The 22,636-nt window shown below is 34.6% G+C and overlaps 2 protein-coding genes across 4 annotated transcripts in view; both read right to left on the bottom strand.

Moving 5' to 3' along the window:
* LOC149549452 (basal transcription factor complex subunit-like protein) overlaps positions 1 to 22,636 on the bottom strand; it is a 166,976-nt gene that overhangs the window by 80,322 nt on the left and 64,018 nt on the right. The window lies entirely within an intron of this gene.
* Positions 3,972 to 6,735, bottom strand: LOC149549454 (G-type lectin S-receptor-like serine/threonine-protein kinase SD2-5). 2 transcript variants are annotated; one of them, XM_089792834.1, is made up of 2 exons: positions 5,930 to 6,711; positions 3,972 to 5,779 (listed from the first exon to the last, which is right to left on the bottom strand). In XM_089792834.1, exons 1-2 carry the CDS (start codon positions 6,582 to 6,584, stop codon positions 4,080 to 4,082), a joined length of 2,355 nt encoding a protein of 784 aa, XP_089648960.1. In that variant the 5' UTR covers positions 6,585 to 6,711; the 3' UTR covers positions 3,972 to 4,079. The 2 variants fall into 2 exon arrangements, with proteins under 2 accessions (XP_089648960.1, XP_089648959.1); XM_089792833.1 differs by having other exon boundaries at positions 3,972 to 6,735.

A 22,636-nucleotide genomic window follows, 5' to 3' on the forward strand; every position in this document is an offset into this window, starting at 1 on the left:
AGTAAAACATGTTAAAAGATATATTATGAGTGTGTTTTCCTGTATGCCTACTCACTCTTCATTTTTATTGAAATATTGCAGAATAAAAAACATGGCAAGGACAATGATTTTTTCATGCTACTTTTGCAGGTTTTAGAGCACACCCCAATCATCCCTTAGTGGAAGATATAATCAATGAAGTTAAATGTTTTAAATTTATCAAATTCTATTGCACAGCCAGGGAGATTTCTGAAATGGGATAATATTATTCGATTGATATATTCTGAACTTGCTGTAGTCTCTTTCACTGATTGGTACATTTGTGTGTAAAATTTCAGGTATCATTTAGCATTGCATATTGTAGTAAAAATAATTCAACATGATAGGAAATGAGTATCAACTGTTCACTAAACCATAAGTTATTCCACGGAAACATCTGCTAGGAAAAGTAAATAACATTGCTGACCTATTTATTTGACAAAGATAGGCTGATACAGCTAGCTGAAATAATATTACGATATAGCAGTAGTAATACCAATGAAACTGCTCAGTCTAACATACACGCTTCAGTTTCCGAATAGCAACAGTGATATTCACTTTCTAAACTGTCAAGAAAATCCCATGTCCTAGCAATCAATAAGGTCAACCAAAGATGAATAGGCAAGGAACTCCTAAGAATCAAACGCGGTTCCAGAGGCACACAGTGTACACCCTCGACTCGACCCTTGACTCACTATACTCTTCACCACTCAAAATCCTGCCCTTGCGCCAATGTATGAGGGGGGAAATAGCAGGGTAGAGTCTTTGCAAAATACTCAAAGCTTCACACACCTGTAGATGTTAAGAAGAGAGAATGTTCTGTACAGTGTATGAATGTTTGAGATTTTAGAATTCACAATCTAATGGCCGACACACATTCAATGCAGACCTTTTTTTCTGAAAACTACATTAAATGTTTAACACTGGTCACTACTCAGCGTAGCAAATATCTCGGGTTTCAGTACAGATCTATAGGTCTTGTTTGACTGAGTTTTGACAATATTAATACCTGTCACTGTGCTAGCACTGTGCTATACATTTGCACAATACAATTCAATAGAAAAACTTTATTGTTTGATCAGTTAAAAGTTTCAAAAAAAAATTGAACACTGACAGTTCACTGTACGCACAGATATTTATATAATGAAACATTATATTTGAATAGGAATATGTAATAATTCAAACATTTCATTGGTTGAAAAAAATTTCAGAATAAGCATCTCATGGATGCTATAGTATCCTGCCTCACTAGCTTAACTGAAATTCAGCTTCACAATGTCTCACTGACAACTTCAAATGCCTCACTGGCAATTTATTTGCCTCACTAGTTTTTTTCAACTTTATAATTTTCATTTCTCAAGTACATAATATTATCTTTGTATCATTTTGAAGGAAAATTTACATCCAATATATCATAATAGTCTGTGTGTGTATATATATAGAAATAATAAAATACTTTTAGGGCACTTCCTCCAAAAACCCTAGCTAAGGTGTGTTGCTTAGGTGATGTCTAAACCCTAAATTAAAACGCAAGTCTTACCAAGGGGGATACTAGGCCATTTTTTTGAATGCCCATTATACTTTTGATATTTTGGTTTGGCTAGTTTGGGATTTAGTCAATACCTGTTGCTTAAGGCCCTCAGTCAATGGATCAAGATTCAAAACCCACAAAGGAGGTAACCCCACAACTTCATGTATCAACAAAAACCTTTTAGTTGTAGAGCATTTATATTACTGTAAAATTGACACAAAATTTTGTAAACAAATACAATAAGATAAGTGTATTAGTTATTTACACATGCAAATACAAATGGTGTGAATGTTGCCCATTAATAATTAGTTTATAGTGATCAGACCATTTTATATATTACATGTATCCTTCTAATAATTATTTTATATTAATAAATATCTTTCTTGTGTCAAATCATTGTAATTGTCTTCATATGCATATAAGTATGTTTGCATCTTCTTATCAATATTTAAAACTTTCTTTGCGAATGTCAAATAATTTATTTTTATAATTAAAATTTTGAAATATCATTATTTAAAAGATTATAATAAGAAACTATAATATATTGTTAAATAAACTATATATATATATATATATATATCTTCCATGTATGTAGCTTCATACATGCATGGATATATGTATGTATCAATATATGTATCTATATCCATATTTATATATGTATTTATGTATGTACATATGCATCTACATACATTGATAATTATATTTTTATCTCCGTAACATTTTGAATCGTTTGAATAACATTCTCCCATGAAGTCAAGTATGAGGACTGCATCTTCTCTTTTATGACTACATACTATATGCACGTTGTACAAATACTATTTTATATTTTGATAACATAGAAAATTGCAAATAGATAGCCTATATGAGAAACACTACCATAGTACAAAAATTTACATCAAAATTGTATTTTCATGACACTATATAACATACTTGACACTATATAAGATATTGGAACTAAGAAGAATTGACCTGACAAACACATTGACATATATTGAAAATGATGAGAAACCTAACAAGTGATTATCGTCGATCCATGTGATGCCTCTGAATGCATTTGTCGATGTTAGAGCAAAGTTCTCTACAAATATCATGCAAGATGTAAGGAAAAGATCTCACATTCCTATTAAATACTTCTAAGGTTCATAAAGAGAAATAATTCTAAGATTGCAGATCCACAATTTTAAATTTTAACTTCTCGATATTACAATCATAATTTTATAACTTTGTTTATATCTAATCTTTTGTTATTATTATTATATAGATAAGTGCTATCAACAGAAAATAGCTCCCATTACAAGAAGAAATATGACAACCTAATAAATTGTCAGATACATTCAGAGCATACAGACATCAATCAGTGATTTCTGAGATAGCTGTATAGCACAACCAATCATCCTCCAATCTCCATCAATCTGACAGCATTCAAAGTTGATAGCCAATTACCTTAAGAGTCCAATGATCAGCGAAAAGGGTACATGTTGATTAGCCCAATCCTAAACCCCTCCCACGCATTATATATAAAGTTCTTCCTTCTGTTCTTAAATTGGCCCGCAAAAGATTCTGAGGCTTCAGATTTCAGTTCCTCCTCATACAACATATATTTTTCACAGCTGTAATATAAACTCGGGATGCTCACTAATTTCCCCGCCAGCTGTAATATAAACTCGGGATGCTCACTAATTTCCCCGCCTCCAGATCAAGAATGGCATTGGCGACAGCCTACCAATTTTCTCTATACAACTCTCCTTAGTGTCCATAATACCAACCAATCGACATACTATTGCTTCAGACACGAACCCATCACACCAGTGGCGGCCTTCTCCCAAACATATTTCCACTAACTCCTTGATCGCCTCCCAAACCTGATCATTCACTATGAACATACGGCGACATTGAGCCCGACCATCCGTAATAGGCATGTGGATCGCCCAAAGTAAAATGTAGTCATGGTAATCAGAATTCTGAAATTGCACCCATATCTAATCTTAATTATTAATTACCATTTTTATCACATAAATGATAAATTGATTATAAAAAAACTAAAATACTATATTTTAAATATTATATGATAATACTTATAAGACAAAATTATCTATATATTAAGTGAATAGAGTGATAAGACATGAGAACGTAATAGTGCCAAAAATCTGGTATTATGAAAAATATATATATTTATTCCCACTGTTTAAACTAAGGAGGCGTGAGAACTTAATAGCGCCAAAATTTTGGGATTATAATAGAAATGTCTATTGGGCATTTCCACCATCAAGCCCGTCTGTTCATAGTGGAACATGTTTGGGAGGCGATCCAAACTAATAAAAATTAAGAAATCAATATAAAAGACCTCAGCATTATGGAAAGCCAGCAACGACCATTTAACATTCTTTACTGAATCCATTTTATCGATTCGAAGAATAGAATAGAAACTGAAAACAGATCGATTTATCTAATTTTCTAGATATGGATCATTAATTACAGCTTGTAGTTGGCCACTAGGAAAAGATGCAAAGAAAATAAATGTAAAAACAGATTATCTTGGTCCAGATAGCACTGAATATGAAGTATAGGAGAAGTCGTTTTTGTAATCTGAAGGAACTGAAAACCCTGTACTCGCTGAGGGAACATCATCCAACGTGTGTACTATACCCTCCAACGCCTTCACCACAGTCGACATCGCTGGCCGCCTCGAAAAATCTTCCTGTACACACCACATTCCCAATTTTAATAATTTTACTGCCTCCTCTCTCACGCTGGCTTCCTCTTCTTCAAACCCCTCGTATAACAAATCTGTTAATCTCCCTTCCTTTGCTTTATCTTGTAACGCCAAAAACAAGCCCTTATCTGAAAACTCTCGGCTTCTTTTTCCACTGACAATTTCTACCACCATAACACCAAAGCTAAACACATCCGCCTTCTCCGAGAAATGCATGTTTAGTAACTCAGGCGCCATATACCCAGGTGTCCCTCTCAGCAGGGTTATCACATCATTTTCCTCTCTGTTGATCAACTCTGCCAAGCCAAAATCTGAGACTTTAGCATTGAATTTTTTATCGAGGAGAATGTTCTGAGGCTTGATGTCAAAGTGTATTATCTGTTCTCGACAATCTTCATGTAAATATGTCAATCCTTTTGCAATATCTAGAACTACACTGTACCTAGTCTTCCAATCGAGCAACGGTTGATCCATATTGTTCGAAAATATCCATTTATCCAAAGACCCATTTGGTAGATGCTCGTAGACAAGCATTCGATGGGCCTTTTCCGCACAAAAGCCCCTCAGTCTTACCAAATTAAGATGGTCAATTTTTCCTAAAGTTTTCACTTCTGCCTGGAATTCCTTTTTCCCTTGTCCTGCCCCATCAAGGCGCTTTACTGCTATCTGTGAGCCGTCAGCCACAACACCTTTGTAAACTGAACCAAATCCTCCCCTGCCCAGCTTTACACTGAAGTCATTTGTAGCATGCTTCAATTCTTCGAATGAGTAACGCACGGGTAAGCCTGACGGCCAATCTACAGAACCGTCTTCATCTTCATCATTTCCACGACTTCCTTTCCGATGCTCGTTTGTCCATATGCACAGTAAGAGAAACAGGAGAACGACTCCACCAATGGCAGCACAAATGATAACTATAACTAAATGCTTACTCTGCTTAGGCCTTGACTGAACTTTTATATAGGCGGTAGAATTGTAAAATAAATCACTTTGATTACTCACTGTGAGAGAGTACACAATGGACTCCAGATAACAGTAACCACTAGAAAAGTTGCCACCATACCTGAAGAACGCAGCTTTGCAAGAGCAATTTTCACGACAAAGAGTTTGACAGTAGTCTCGTGAGACCAAGTATGGAAGAGAGGCATTATTGTAAGAATAACTGAAATAGGAAATATGCTCCAGCTCCAAAAATTGATGACTATGAGCTAGGTTACTGCTTTCGGATGCATCTGAACATACTAGAAGTCTTTTGAGAAGGCAGCCAGAATCGGGTTTTGTGGCATCTATCTGAACAAAATCATTACCTTCTTTAGGATAGCTGCATTGCCCATCTCTGCAAACACCATAGTTCCCGCAAGGAGTTGGATAATCGCACATGTCAAGTGAATTCATAAAGGTTGACAAATAGTCAATCACAGATCTTCCAGATGTTGATAAAAGTGAATAAAACTGCAAATGCCCATCTGAATCGATCTTAAGGTAGAGGCAACCTCTGGGTACACTAAAATTGTAAACTGGAAATACATGCACGAACTCATTGTCAAACTGGAGATGAGATAATTTAATGGGTGGAGGTGATTCGGGAAACCTATAATATATTTGAGGAGGTATCGTGATTGTAAAAAGAAGAAAGCTGTCGCCAGACAAAGAAAAGCCGAAATTACCTTGGCTTGTATTCGTAGGAGAAATGTTTGCAATAAAGTTTTGTCCCACTTTCAACTTCTGTCCCAGTAGCAGAGTTTCAGTGGGGTGATCAAACGACTGCCACATGATTCCGTTGGAGGTGTTCAAGAGAATAAGGTTGCCTGATTCCTTTATTGCCATCTCTTTGAAATCATGGGTGGATGTATTTGTAGACCAGACAAGAGTGTCATCTGAATCCTTTAAAACGAGCTCTCCCATGGAAGTGAGTGTCAGGGTCGCATTTTCCTCCACCATCTGCTCTCTATTTGAACTCCACGCCATTTGCATGTCGTACAAGACACCGTCTTTTCCCGTGATTGCAAAAAAAGATGCAAATATGTAGCCTGTTTCACAAGGACTACCATAGCAAAAGAAACCGCATCCAAACTGCAGATTCATGTCATTATATAGGATAGCAGGACTGACAAGAATTGGCCTGACAAACGCATCAGCATACACTAATGATGGCAAGAAACCTAACGACCGGTTATTGTTGATCCATGTCATGCCTCCGTATGCATGTGCAGGTATTAGAGCACAGCTCTTTGCAAATAGCAAGCATGATAGAAGGAACAGACGTGCAAGCAATGACATAAGTGGACAAGAGGACGTATAATAATTCTCTGCGAAATCCATACACACAGAACTCTGCCAACTAGACCACTCCAATATCAATTTATCATTTGATTCATCTCCTTTTATAAGAAATATACGCTTAGCGAACCATTTTGAATTTTATTAATTATCAATTTCGAATATTGAATTAATCTTTTGCTGAATCTTACTTTGGTAGAGTAAATACGTGTGTTTCAATTTGTTACGCAAACATTTCAAATTATGAACAAAGTTTTGGAGCAGTTTATTTCAGAACTCTTGCTTATCAGAAGAAATAAGTGAGAATTTCAACAAATTTATTGGTAAGCATTATACAGTTTTACATGATAGTGGGACACCGTCAGAAATCAAAATAAGACCCGGAAAGCATGCCTATACAAAGTCTTCGACGACCATTTGGAAAATTACGCGGCCTCCAATCAAATAAAACTGTATTTCTCAAAAGAGCTCTTAAGTCAAGTGTATATAGGACTTTTATAACGATTTCATGTAGAAATAACGCTTCCCCAAATTTGACAAGAAGCTTGTAAGGGTCCATATCGCCCGTTTCTAGGGGCGTGCTTAATGTCTATGTCCGTGATTAGCCAATTTATTTGCATTTAATTTCACAAATGAAAAATACTATCAACGAGTTTAATTTTTCATCTGATCAGGGAAGAGAAAATACCATCAACGAGTTTAACTTTTCATCTAATCAGGGGCTAACTCTTCATGAAAATGGTACAATTCAGTACTAAAATCAGCTGTGTTGTGAAACCTGGCCCTCGAAAAGACCGAAAGAAGTGTGGGAAAAGAGGGTTTGTCGGGTATGAGAATGTGGAAACTGAACACCATTTTGTTGTTGAATATTTTACTTACAGAAATTGCAGTGACAAGTTTATAAATATTATAAATATGTTAATAAACAGCTCTTGATATAATGTATTTAACATGTACAAACAAATTGAAAGAATGCTCTTAGAATTCAATCCTATAATTTGTGAATAAATTAGGTTTTCAGTCAAAGTCTCTTATATTTTTATCAAATTCAAAATTAGAATCTTCAATCTTCTGAGAAACATACATATTATTTAAAGAACTATACATATTTATATATTATTATTTTAGTTTTTAAGAAAATTCAAGCACTCAATTAGAAATCTAAATATGTATTTGACTATATTAATTAGATTTCAACCAATTAATAAGTATATTCAAATATCCATTTAAATGCGGATAAACTTACCAAAAAATTTATTTAAGTAATGAATTTGAAAAATAGATATATTTTGAGTATATGATATAGAGAAAACAAATATATAAATAACATTATATATTATTTTCTTTATTTAAATTCATAAATTTTAAAATTTTATCTTTATAATATTAAATAAAAAATGGATGATTTTATTATTTATTTAGCCAATTAAATTAGATGAAACATGTTTGTAACATTTGTTTTTAATATATCATGGTAGCATGGTGTTTGGTTAAGGTGGGATGTCTAGTATAAGGTGCTGCTTGATTGGACATATACACACAAAGTTTTCCTGAGCAGTTTTCTGAGCGGCATCTGATATATGCTCTCTTAATGATTTAAAATGTAGGGACTTAACAAAACTACTGAAAGGGCAGATTTCTTGAGGTTGACTTGAATCCGGCCTCGATCATGATTACCTTCTTCGTTTTAAATGCTTGAATTTCCAGATGGTGTTACTCATTTTTCATATGCTTAAATTAGATGAAATATACTTTATGACATTATTTATTATTTTGAAATGCTTAAATTAAATTAGATGAAATATGCTTGTAAAGTTGTAACATTTATTTTTAATAAGAATAATAAATAAATATTATATTTTTGTAAAATTAATTAACTGACTCTATGAAATTATTTATTATTTTGAAAAAGATGAATTATTTAAAGAAAGAAAGAAAAAGAAAAAAATAAATAAATCATAAAATTAAATTATTATAAAATAATGTACAAAAATAAAATGTTTTTATGATTCTTTGATAGCATATTCTTATGTCACTTCGATTCAAAAGTTTATTAAAAATCAAAGTTATAGAACAACCAAGTCCATCTTCTCTCACATCCCAAAACTATATTTTTTATATTTTTCAAACCAACATTCTTTTGATTATTATTGTTTTCATTAGATAAATACATGAAGAACTCGAACCAAAACCAATTAGATGCTAGCCATTAAGGCAAATGGGGAAAAAGTCGCAGGGCATGAGATTAGATAAAGGCCCGGCGGTCATTTTGTAGTCAAAAGACATCCCCCTTAAATAGGTAAATTAATAGTAGCCTAACTAGAACAATCTGGATTCTCCAACAAATATTTTGACTTCTGTGTACAGAAGTAACCATGGACCAGAAGCACCACATTCCATCTCATTTGCTTCTTATTTCTTCTTCAAAGTTCATGCTGTTGAACCTGAATGATATAATTTTAATTATTATTGTTTTTGTGCATTACAAGTAGAATATTTTTTTAATATATGTTAAAATTTTAGAATATATAAATAGATGATTTTGCAATGATAACTTATTGTATTGTGATATCGCTATCAGGATTTGACTTTGTAGTTTTTGAGTCAAACTCATTGATCCATGCTTCATTCACACAAATCCATCTCTCATGAGAATAAATGGAACACTTAGCACTCATTGGATCTAGGTGATGCTCACAAAGCTCAAGGCAGGAGTTCCCGAGAGGTTACTCTGGCTTTAATGCATGGATCAAGGAGCTTGACTCAAAAACTACGCAGTTAAATCCTATTAGCAATATCACAATTTGACTTGCTGTAGAAAATATCTCCTACTTATCAACTTATTGAACGTTTTATATTATAATAAAATACATTTTCCTGATATTAATTTAGAAAATAAAAAATAATATTTAATAGTTGTAGTGAAAAAATGCAATAAAAGAACAAGTGCAGATTTTGCCCCTTTTAAAATGACTTCTTATGATATGCTTTTCACCCAGAGGCAAGAACAAAAACTAAAATTTGTACATAATTATAATATAATAAAATAACACAAAATTCATTCTATTTCATAAAACATTGAAAAGGAAAAAAAAAACATTGAAAATCTGAACCCAAATCGATAACTACTCCAAAACCCAAAGAATCCAAAGTGAAAATATTTGTAACCAAATTAGATAAATGTACACCATGAGATGATTATCATAACTCCAAGGTTAGCTCACACTAAAGAAAACATATAACAAACGAATATTTTTTATATTTATTTCCATTTCAAAGATCCTTAAACAGAACAATGCAAAGTTTGATAAATGTATCAGCACCAAAAAATTGGTGATATTCAGAATTTCTTTTATGAGCTGTCCCCGGCCTCTAACTTTTTAAAGCCTCCGTCTCTTCCCCGACCTCAACTTTTTAAAAAGCCTATATAAACAAAAACGGAATTGTTCAGTTTGAAAATAATGTTCTTTGAAAGTGGCCGGTATCAAGAAATGATCTTGGAATGGACACAGTTTTAACACTCAAAATTTACCATTAGTACAACTAATTAGAAAAAGATTCCTGCATGCTACACCAGAAAAACTAAACTGCCTTGGGTTCAGGGTCTCTATCCACTTCTACCAACATTTCCATGGAAAGGTTATGAAGCTCAGCATGCTATTCTCCTTCCTCGAGGACGAAGATTACCCTACGATATTTTGCATAGCAGCTCTTTTCCTTCCACACAATCGAGCATAGCTGAGAGATGATACCAACTTGTTCTACTTCAAACCAATTCAGGTTAGGTTGTACAATAGGAAAAGGTTCTTCATTACACACTTCATCATTTGCAGGAAGCCCCATTTTTTTTAAAAATACTTTGGCTAATGGGACATCGAGCTAAAAAATGCTATTGTGTTTCTTTGGGGGCAAACTTTAGGCTCATTTAATTCTGGCAGCACATAATAATGGCTTTTTATCTATTAAAAATCATGTTGCCATCTCAATTTACTCATTTCATTACACTATCCATTTTAGAACTTCACTTTCCAAGGATTTGGAAAGTTTGCGCCTTGAAAAATCACATACTGTAGTCATAGGGTCAGCGGGTAATGGAAATTAATAACCAAATCTATGAAACTCGAGTATCATCACTTCCCCAACTTACCAACCATTTAGAGAGTTGTATTAATTGGCGCTTGGGGACTCATTCAATACTTTGAATTGTCATTGAATTTAGGCAGTTCGAGGTTTTGCCCAACTACCTAACAGTAAGGGGTTATCAAATTTGATTATGATTGTCTAACAATTTAGGCAACCAAGTATTTGGTAGGAGCAGTAGTGTAACACATCTCTAACCCTAACATGACTTTCCTGCTATCTATTGGAGTACATTGATTGATGTAGGACCTTCTATATTTCTCTTCATGCCTTGGTTTGTATGATACTTCATTCAGTGATTACATTGAGGGACTTATCTAATCTATTCTATTAGCTTATTCGAAATGAATCATAATCTAGTGCTTGATGATGATAGACATGTTGATGGTATTAGGTACATTGCTGAAAGTTGAATGGTACCCCTCCGAGTGTTTTCATCTTTAGCTATGTGTTGAGAATCTTTTAGGACTTTCCAATGTATGTGATGATGGATACACAAGACATCTATATGATCATTGTTCATCTTACTTTGAATGAACCATTTATCTCACTTGATGACTCAAGGTGTTCATTATGATGCGTATACTTTGATTGATACATGAACATTAGTCTTGACCATGCTACATGATCAAGACTATGGTTTCAAGAACTCTTTAAAGATTCATGTTTATGATTATCAGACTAACCATTAGTTATATGACAATTATGATTTAGAAAGATGTATATTTCGCATATGATTATACTCTAACCCTCTATTCGCTAGCATTATCTATGTTGTGTGCATATGTGTGATTGTTCACATCTATGATTTCCTTGTATGACTAGGGACGAAGTTCTAGTCAATCATGTGGTGAGATCTAAATGATGTCTTGATCCATGTCATTGTCTGTACTATCTTCTTTATGTACACATGTACATTCAATCTATGATGCATTCTTGCAGGTATCAGGCATCGCCTTCTCTTGGCTTGACAAACGTGAGCGTGCCCTTAATATCCTTGATGGTTTTTCAATCAAAATAGTGTCAAGGCCCACCAGAGTCTTCCTTTGCCATTGTTCTAATCAAGGCATGATAGATTTCTTGCATAGTTGACCAGATTGTTAGGGAGACAAGTTTTGATTCATATCACAAGTTTGAACGTGGTTATGGTATAGCCTTCGATTGTGTTTCCTCTTATCTGATGGCGGTCCTGTGTTTATATCAATGTTATTTTGTTAATTTATCCATGTCTTGGGATGATCATATTTGATCCTAAAGGACCTTTGGATTGGTCAAGTGTCATGCTTTAGTTTATTGGGTCGACTATGGTTGACTTTATTTTGAATGTGTGGATAGCTTGATGTGCTTTTCTATTGATTGTTATGACTTTATATTGGATATTGGATTGATTTAGAAATATGTGATGTTATATATTTATTATTATGAATATGTGAATATAGTACAGATGTAATATTATTAAATATTACTTTTAAGTTATTACATTGTTATAACGAAGTAATATTATCTCACAGACACACACACAAATATATAAAATAAAGAACTTATGTGCTTTTACAAAAATTGAATCAATATAGAATGTCTCTAGTAATCACATAAATAATGTTCATTGCTTTCGGGATCAACTGTCAATTTCATAACTGTTTAATTACAGAATGGTAGTCTCGAGTTGTTTTCCCTATTATACTTAAAAGAGGGTTATCAATATACCCATCAACAAAGCAAGAGACGAAATCTTTAACCAACCAACTGAAATTCACTACAAAATGCACGTCAATCACTCAAACTGGAGTTTTAATAACAAACCCTTCATAAGGTGACAACAGAGTAACTAAGGTTTATCAAACACAACCCTAAACAAGAAGGAATGGCATAAACTTTAAACAACAATCACAAAACTGCTGACGAAAACGAAACTCAGCTCAACAAGTTTATACCATGATTGAAAACTCAACTGGGGTCTGCAAGAAAAAGATACAGCTATCTGAGCCATATAAGAATAACAACCTATACAAATTTGAACAATATAATGAACAGATAAACAAAGAAACCTCTAAGCAGGTTTACTAGACAAATTTTACCAAAAAAAAAATAGATTACCACACATAAAAAAGCTCAAAACTCATGATAAATACGAAGACTATTCTACTAAAATATACTAAAACCCTATCAAAAGATTGACAAAAGGAAAAAGGGTTTAAGAAAAAGTGACACTTGTAGCAAGGCTGTTATCTCATACTCCTCTTTTTAAGAAAGATTTATAAATCTGCAGCTAACCTTCTGTAGCCACCATGGTAACTAGTGATCAAGAAAAATTGATTGTTTTTTCATAATAAAAAGCGTTCCAAATATCACATCTCCAAACTTGTTCCTATCAAACAAAACGTCCACATACAACCATGTCACATTATCACTAACTGTGCTCTAGCTAATCTCGATAATGCCCTCAAACTGTGCCCTAGCTCAAATGCTCAAACATTACAATATGAATAATAAACTCCCTTCGAACTCCAAATGTAAAAAGAGATTGAATAATTTGTATAAGACATCATATATATGTGATAATCATAAAAAAAAATGCCAATATCAAGGTATGTTGATAAGATTTCAAACTTTGTCATTTTGCTTATGATATAATGCTGACACATTGGCATATATTTCAATGGCTTTGAAAAACTTAAGCAACATAAATCTAGGTGCTTCTAGTCAATTTTAAGTGGCTTGTGTTTGATTTTTCATACATATTTGAACGTCGATTAAAGTATCCCTACTCACTTTGAAGCAAAGTAACGAGAATCAGAATTGGATCAGAATCAGCAAGGCTGAATCGAATCGTGAATCGGCCATGAATCAGAATTGAATTGGCCATGAATTGGCAAATTTAAAAAACCCTTGAAAATTAGTTAGTAACTTATTCATAAACCCTTTATCGCTTATTTGAATCACTGATTCACAAAAAATCGTTTGGCTTGAATCAAATCACATGAATCGCCGCAATTCTCGTTACTATGCTTTGAAGTGACCATGTCTTGTAAAAATGAAGCTTTTGTATAATGAGAAAAGGTATTAAAAAAAGACTTTTATTGTTATCGAGATGAAGCATGACCTCTCATGTTTGTTTCACAAAGCGAGCGACTTGTCTATTTCACCTTTTGCATAGGAATCCTTCTCAAAGATGATAATATCAAAGTATATCAACATCAAGATAATAATAATATCAATGAGCTCATTGACTAAGCAAATCAAAAGGATGTATATAATCTCCATTTTTTAGCAGGCCTCTACAGTTGGCTTGATCAATTCATCATTGTGACCCTCGTGAGCTGACTGTGGAATTTGAGGGTCTCGGTTATGGACTTGCTATTTTTAGTAAGTCTACTTTAGGCAGTTGCCATATTTGGCAGTGTAGATGGTGACGCTGGCTGTTGGTCTCATTTGATGGAGTTATTTATTGATGAGTTCATATTTATTAATTAATTAATGATGTTTTATTATTATTAAAGCACTTTATATATTATTTAATGTTATAAAACAGAATTGTGAAGATGAAGCTTCTTAAGTCAAAAGTGTTAAGAAGAAGGTAAGTGCCAAATTGCTTAATAAATATGAGACCATTTGGAGAGAAAAGGATCCAATTGTCTATTTTGTTTTTGTTGTCTTTGTGAGGGTTTCTGAATTTCAATTCCCTTGCTGAGGTATAAGAGTTTGATTCTGAGGTGTACATTTAATCCATTGCTGAAGTATTGTGGATTAAATTCTGAGAATTGGTGAGTGTCTTCCTGAGCTGTGATTTCTGTCGTTGAAAGAACTTCTAGTTGCTCAGAAGTGTTTAAGACTGAATTATTGAGACTCCCTACTGTTTCAACCGTACCTGGAAGGCATATCGTGGCACGTGAGTTCGATGTGAATGTTAATTCTGGACACCATTATTTTTCCAGTTTGGATGCTGAGTATACATATGTTTGGGTGTTGTAAGCTTGGCAATCACCTTGCCCACAGTTGGAGTATTTAACATCACAGTAGGAGTCTAACCATGGCTCATCGAGCCTGCAATATGGGCATCTTTAGACTGCTCATGTAGGACTGTTACCCATGTTTCAAGAAGCTACTGTTCACCTAAAGCAGGTGGCCCTTTAGTGCAAATCAGGGTCTCCATTTTGACAGGAATAGACATCATTTAAGGCATCTGCTGATGCTTGCATTTCCTGTTTGAATGTGAGGGCCGGAGCCACCAGCGGCAATACCTTCAGCAGCCGTCTATGAGGAAGAAAGTGGTGTTAATGGTAGTGGTTAGAAGTGCATTCATTGGAGCTGAACATTGGGTTGAGAATTTGGTCTTGCATCATAGATACCAGGTTCCACTTTTTGAGTGAAATTTCTTTATAGCTGAAGTATCTAAATTGCAACACTTTCATTACTCATCAATAGTTGATGTTGGCATTGTGATTATGTTTAAAAATTCCATATAGTGAATATTGCATCTCAAATGTTTGTAAAAATTCCTTCTTCTGTAGATGGACATTTGTTTTTCTTAGGATGCATAGGAAGTGTTTGACAATATGTCAACTCGTTGTAAAACTAGTTTCAGTCACTCATGTATGAGAAATTTGAAAACAAGATAGCCTGTTATCACCAATACTTTGCCAATCAGTTTTGCATCATTAGAAGTATTTTAAAAAACCATTTGCAGCACACAAATACAAAACAATTCAAACTGAAATCAAGAACAGCAGTTAAAGACTTCGCAGTACAAGTGTTTGATGATATGTCAAACAACTGAATTGTGAAGGAAATTGGGGTTTGTTGAAGTTATATGCAGCTGGGGATATTAAAATGCACCACCAAACAAACTGCTGTAAAGACATACCAATCAACAATCATGATATCACTGTCATATGTAAACGAAATTCTGAAAATGTCAATCATGAACATACAATCAATAATGTCAATCATGCATCAAACTGACATAATGATGCATTAAAACTGATGATCCATCAAGTATCAGTATCAGCGACTATCATGTAATATCACTATCATCAAGTATAAATGTCATGTATCGTGTCTGCTATGGATGTCTGTCCAAATATCAAGAAGCAAGCATCTCAAGATATCAAGATTTCTGGAGCCTTGACATCAAGTTAAACAACTGAGGCATCACCAAAAGGGTAAAATATTGAAGATTCATGATCTCTCCTTCATATGAAAGAATAAAAAAAGAGGGCAAATTCATTTGAAGTAGGAGGGAACATCGGTAAATAAGATCAACTGACACAGACAAACAAACATTACATTCAATTCAAAGGGGAAGGGACAGCAACGAGAATTAAATATACTATAAAGATAGGCAATATTCAAGGATTAAGAATCATCAAAGCATAAAACAATAATCCACAGAAACAGTATCATCAAATAACAAGCAACAATCACATTTGAGAATCAGAACATCATAACAATCATCATCAGGAAAGTAGCCTCAAAGAACACAAGACATAAGCAGATCAAACATTATGCATTTAGATTTAACAATAGAAAATACAATATCAGCTATTTTGACGACGCTCTGACTATACACAGCAGTATCAAAGAAAGTAAAAGGAAACGAGTGACTGATATTACTCTGCAGGAGAATACATTCAATAATACCATTGTGGCAGCATCAAGAGACAGAAGACTAACATCACCCTTCGCCATTCAATGACATTCATTACTATCATAAGAACAGAAAGTAATTGTAGGAACATCCAGATGAGGCATAACAGACCCCTGCATTTCAGAACTGTTACTTCATCACCTAGTAATCTGTTAATTACTCTTGTTAAGGAAGGAGATGTAAGGGAATGAGGAATCATGAGAAGAGCCATCTAGGTAGCGACCTCAAGTGGATGTCAATGTTGCCTACCACTGGAGGCAAGAGGACCAAATTTCCACTGTTGAGCTTAGCTAGGACAATCAAGGAACCTCAATTACGATCTCCTCTCCCACTTTATAATGACGGATATGAAATTGCAGGAGACAAAGCATGGATAGGGAAAGCAGTTACAAGCACCCCACTAGGTATGGACTCCCAACTGTATGTCCATGTTGCCTGCCAGTAGGGCCAAGAGGGCCAAAGATCCACTCTTGGGCGTAGTGTGGGATCAATTTGGTCACACATATCATGCTTCTTCTCCAATGTATTATAATTATGCTAAAGATATAATAATAAATGAGTATCGTGTATTATGGACTAACCCTACTAATGGATATTATATGTGTGTGTGTATATATATATGATTACCATTCGAGGGACAGCGACGAGAATTAAATCTACTATAAAGATAGGCAATATTCAAGGATTAAGAATCATCAAAGCATAAAACAATAATCCACAGAAACAGCATCATCAAATAACCAAGCAACAATCACATTTGAGAATCAGAACATCATAACAATCATCATCAGGAAAGTGGCCTCAAAGAACACAAGACATAAGCAGATCAAACATTATGCATTTAGATTTAACAACAGAAAATACAATAACAGCTATTTTGACGACGCTCTGACTATACACAGCAGTATCAAAGAAAGTAAAAGGAAACGAGTGACTGATATTACTCTGCAGGAGAATACATTCAATAATACCATTGTGGCAGCATCAAGAGACAGAAGACTACCAGCACCCTTCACCATTCAATGACATCCATTACTATCATAAGAACAGAAAGTAATTGCAGGAACATCCAGATGAGGCATAACAGACCCCTGCATTTCAGAACTGTTACTTCATCACCTAGTAATCTGTTAATTACTCTTGTTAATGAAGGAGATGTAAGGGAATGAGGAATCATGAGAACAGCCATCTAGGTAGTGACCTCAAGTGGATGTCAATGTTGCCTACCACTGGAGGCAAGAGAACCAAATTTCCACTGTTGAGCATAGCTAGGACAATCAAGGAACCTCAGTTACGATCTCCTCTCCCACTTTATAATGATGGATATGAAATTGCAGGAGACAAAGCATGGATAGGAAAAGCAGTTACAAGCACCCCACTAGGTATGGACTCCCAACTGTATGTCCATGTTGCCTGCCAGTAGGGCCAGGAGGGCCAAAGATCCACTCTTGGGCTTTGTGTGGGGTCAATTTGGTCGCACATATCATGCTTCTTCTCCAATGTATTATAAATTTATGATTATGCTACAGATATAATAATAAATGAGTATCGTGTATTATGGACTAACCCTACTAATGGATATTATGTGTGTGTGTGTGTGTGTGTGTGTGTGTGTGTGTGTGATTACCATTCGAAGGGACAGCAACGAGAATTAAATCTACTGTAAAGATAGGCAATATTCAAGGATTAAGAATCATCAAAGCATAAAACAATAATCCACAGAAATGGCATCATTAAATAACCAAGCAATAATCACATTTGAGAATCAGAACATCATAACAATCATCATCAGGAAAGTGTCCTCAAAGAACACAAGACATAAGCAGATCAAACATTATGCATTTAGATTTAACAATAGAAAATACAATATCAGCTATTTTGATGACGCTCTGATTATACACAGCAGTATCAAAGAAAGTAAAAGGAAACGAGTGACTGATATTACTCTGCAGGAGAATACATTCAATAATACCATTGTGGCAGCATCAAGAGACAGAAGACTACCAGCACCCTTCGCCATTCAATGACATCCATTACTATCATAAGAACAGAAAGTAATTGCAGGAAGATCCAGATGAGGCATTACAGACCCCTGCATTTCAGAACCGTTACTTCATCACCTAGTAACCTGTTAATTACTCTTGTTAAGGAAGGAGATGTAAGGGAATGAGGAATCATGAGAACAGCCATCTAGGTAGTGACCTCAAGTGGATGTCAATGTTGCCTACTACTGGAGGCAAGAGGACCAAATTTCAACTGTTGAGCTTAGCCAGGACAATCAAGGAACCTCAATTATGATCTCCTCTCCCACTTTATAATGATGGATATGAAATTGCAGGAGACGAAGCATGGATAGGGAAAGCAGTTACAAGCACCCCACTAGATATGGACTCCCAACTGTATGTCCATGTTGCCTGCCACTAGGGCCAAGAGGGCCAAAGATCCACTCTTGGGCTTAGTGTGGGATCAATTTGGTCACACATATCATGCTTCTTCTCCAATGCATCATAATTATGCTATAGATATAATAATAAATGAGTATCATGTATTATGGACTAACCCTACTAATGGATATTATATGTGTGTGTATATATATATGATTACCATTCGAAGAGATGTTTCTCTTAATAAGATGTAACCCTCACCCTCATTTCTTGCAATTATGATTCAAGGCCAAATTAGAAAGGGACATCACATTGATAGCTTTTGCATTGTTCTTGAATGCTCTTTTTCCAAATGGGTAATTCAATATGCCTATTTTGGCTTCTTAATTACCATTGAAACTATTTTGTCTTATGTGTTCTTGTTCTATATGAGTTAAATCTTAACAGTTAAAGCTTTATAGTATAGTAGGTGTTAAAATCAATCTCTTGTAGCTTTGAATAGAACTGCTGTGTTTAAATTTTTAAGTTTGGTGTATATTTCAACCCAATCAATCCTTTATGTGTGCTTGTATTATTAAAACATTGATTTCAACTGAACAATGCAAATGTGTAGTCACAGGATTCATTTTCAGTTAGAAGGTACAAAAATCCTAGCCTTGAAGCATTTCTCAACATTTCCCCATAGGTGAATCCAAAAAGAAACACTTTTAGTTTTATTCAATGTGATTATGAACACAAAGGATTGAATAGCAAGTACATATTGTTTGTAGTAGGTTAGTTTCTCTTTTACATATCTATTCCATTTTGTGTATTGCAGGGGAAGTAATTGGTAAAATAATTGCTTGATATTAACAAAGATTAATAGATCAATATATACAAATGAATAAACAACATTTTCTTCTGAAACAATTGTCAAGAATAGAAACATTCTATTCTAGCTAACAGATAATTAACAACAAACTAAAAACTAACTAAATATTAGAAAGATTTTAATATTTAAAATAGATAACCATTAAATATAGATAGAAACTATCTATTATCATAATACCCTCCCTTAATGGTTAATCTATACAGTACATCAAGCTGTCCTCTACATTTGACAAACTTATCTGGACTAAGAGGCCTAGCGAGAATGTTTGCAGTCTGATCTATTGTAGTAACATACTACAAGTCTATTGTCCTGTCTTCAACCAACTACCGTATGTAGTGACAGCGAACATCAACGTGCTTGGTTCATTCATGGAAGATTGGATCTCATTCCTAACTTGATAATGCCTTCGTTATCAACAAACAAAGTGGTTGGTCTTGCTAGTGACATCTGCATATCCCCAAGCATTCGACAAAGCCAAACAACTTCACAACCTATCTTAATTGTCTCTCTATATTCAGTCTCGGTAGAGGAGAAACTTCCTACTGGTTCATGTGACGGCATTAGATCCCAAACTGAAAACATTGAAAAGGTGACTTTTCTTCATCAACAAAACCTTTCCAATCTAAATCTATGAAACCACTAAGTTTAGGATTAGAACTCCATGACTAAAGAAGTCCATAATCTGTAGTGCCCTTTGCATAACGAAGCACACGCTTTCTTTCCATTCAATGATCAGTCTTGGGAGCTGTCATAAAGCGCGAGATGTAGCTGACTGCAAAGCTAATATCAAGTCTAGTAGCAGAGAGGTAGTTGAGGTTGTCTACTAGTTGCATGTATGCAATATCATCAAATGGAGGAGAATCAAACTTGGCTGATAACTTTAGACATTTCTCCATGGGTGTAGATGCAAGCTTGCAATCTTGCATTAAAAATTTGTCTAACAAAGCCTTGACATATTTAGACTGAGAAAAGAATATACTAGAAGACTGTTGCAAAACCTCAACGCCTAGGCAATAATTCATGACCCCAAGGTTAGTCATATCAAAGACTGGCATAAACTTTGTTTGAATCCCGGAATCAAAGATGTTGAGCTGCTAGTCATGATCAAATCATCCACATAAATGACCAAAAGGATGATGTCACTGTTAGTAGTCTTAATGTAAAAATTTTAATCTAAAAAACTTCTCTAGAAGCCTTGATCACTGACGTACTTATCAATTTTCATGTACGATGCCCTAGGGGCCTGCCTCAAACCATAGAGAGATTTCACCAGTCTAAGAACCTGGTATTCTTTACCAGCAACCTTGAAAACCAAGAGGTTGTGCCATGTAGACCTCTTCTTGTATGTCACCATTCTAGAAAGCACTCTTGACGTCCATCTGATGGACTTTCCAGTCAAACTATGTTGTCATGGCTAGAACTAATATGATTGTGCTCATCTTTGCTATAAAAGAAAAGGTCTCCCCGTAATCAATACCCTAACACTAAGAAAAGCCTTATGCAACTAAACGAGCTTTGTACATATCCAAAATATCATCAAACATGTATCTTATTTTGCAGACACATTCGCAACCAATGGTTTTCTTCCTTGGTGGAAGATCATAAATGACCCGGGTATGATTCTTCAATAGACTCTAGTGTTCAGATGTCATGGCATGTTCCCACTCGGGAATTCTTTTCGCCTCGGAATGTTTGAGTTTCAAACTTCAAACAATCTTGGCCATGAGAACAAAGCTGACTGACTCTATAGGTTTGCTCTTTTTCTGAGCAGTTCTACCATCAATAAGCTCATCTCAAAGATCAGCGTCTCAGCCCACCACATAGCCCAGAGAAGAGAATGACCAACATTAGCAATAGGAGATGCTCTATAGTCAAGTTCCTCATCAGAAGAATCTAGATCAAAATCAAGTGAAGCATTTGCATATGTAGGTGATCCTAGAGGAGTAGTTGGAGGTGTTTGTACAGGAATCAGTGGTATAACTGCAACTGCTAGAACTTCTGGTCAGCATGAACCTTCATAGGCTAATTGTAAAGTTTTTCCAAATATCCTTGGACTGAATATAGACTGGAAACTACCTTCTTTATCTCCTTAGGGTTTTCTGAGAATAACTTCAGATTATAGCCTTTAATTGAATTAGAGAAATATCTCAGAATTTTCTCTTCTATTTTTGCAATTCGAATGAGGGCAGTAATGACTAAGTAGCAGACTTGTATTTGATCTTGTATGTCCTTAGACTTCATCCTTACCCTCTATAAGTATAGGAGTCAAGGGGCATGTCCGTAGAAAGGACATGTCTCTTCCAAAAGTCATTTGCCTAGTCCTCCAGAAAATCGACTACTTTCTAAGTGTAATTACATATTAATTAAAAACACAAACAAAGTTGTTAGTTAAAACAAAGTTGTTAGTTAATACTAATACAACCTCCTAAGGATAGACGCTGATCTTGAAGAAAGAATAATGCAACTTAGACTTGGTCCTCTACTTATCATGCTATATCAGATTTGGTCGATCTATTATCAAATCAGTATGCTTAATCAAGTTAAAGATTTAACACTCCCTCTTAACTTGATAATCATACTGAGAGATATCATATCTAGCAACATCAATAAAAATGAACAAGCAAGAATTGATACTCTATATTTATCTGAATCTCCTTAACATGTGGTATCATAGAACACATGACACAATGTCATATTACTAAACCTGTAGTAAGACAAATCAGTACTACTAGTGATAACAGTATTGCAAAGAATACAATGTACAGGATAAATATGAAGAGTAATATAATTTCTTCATTTATCCAAGTTGTGACTCATAGATACTAGTATTTCTATATCACAACATGATCCTGAGTTTAAGACCTACCAGAATACAAGAGAAACCTGGATAATAATAAAATTCTTCCTTTATCCAAATTGTGACTCATTGACATAGCAATGTCAACATCACAATATGATCTTAAACTCATCTAGAGCTTACAATAGAACTCTACAATTTAGCACATTATCTAAGAGATTGGCATCTCTCCTAATGTCTTTTATACAAGTGTTT

Source organism: Cupressus sempervirens, chromosome 7, assembly GCF_028749045.1.
Source record: "Cupressus sempervirens isolate cs-2001-9-10 chromosome 7, ASM2874904v1, whole genome shotgun sequence".
Lineage (NCBI taxonomy): Eukaryota > Viridiplantae > Streptophyta > Pinopsida > Cupressales > Cupressaceae > Cupressus > Cupressus sempervirens.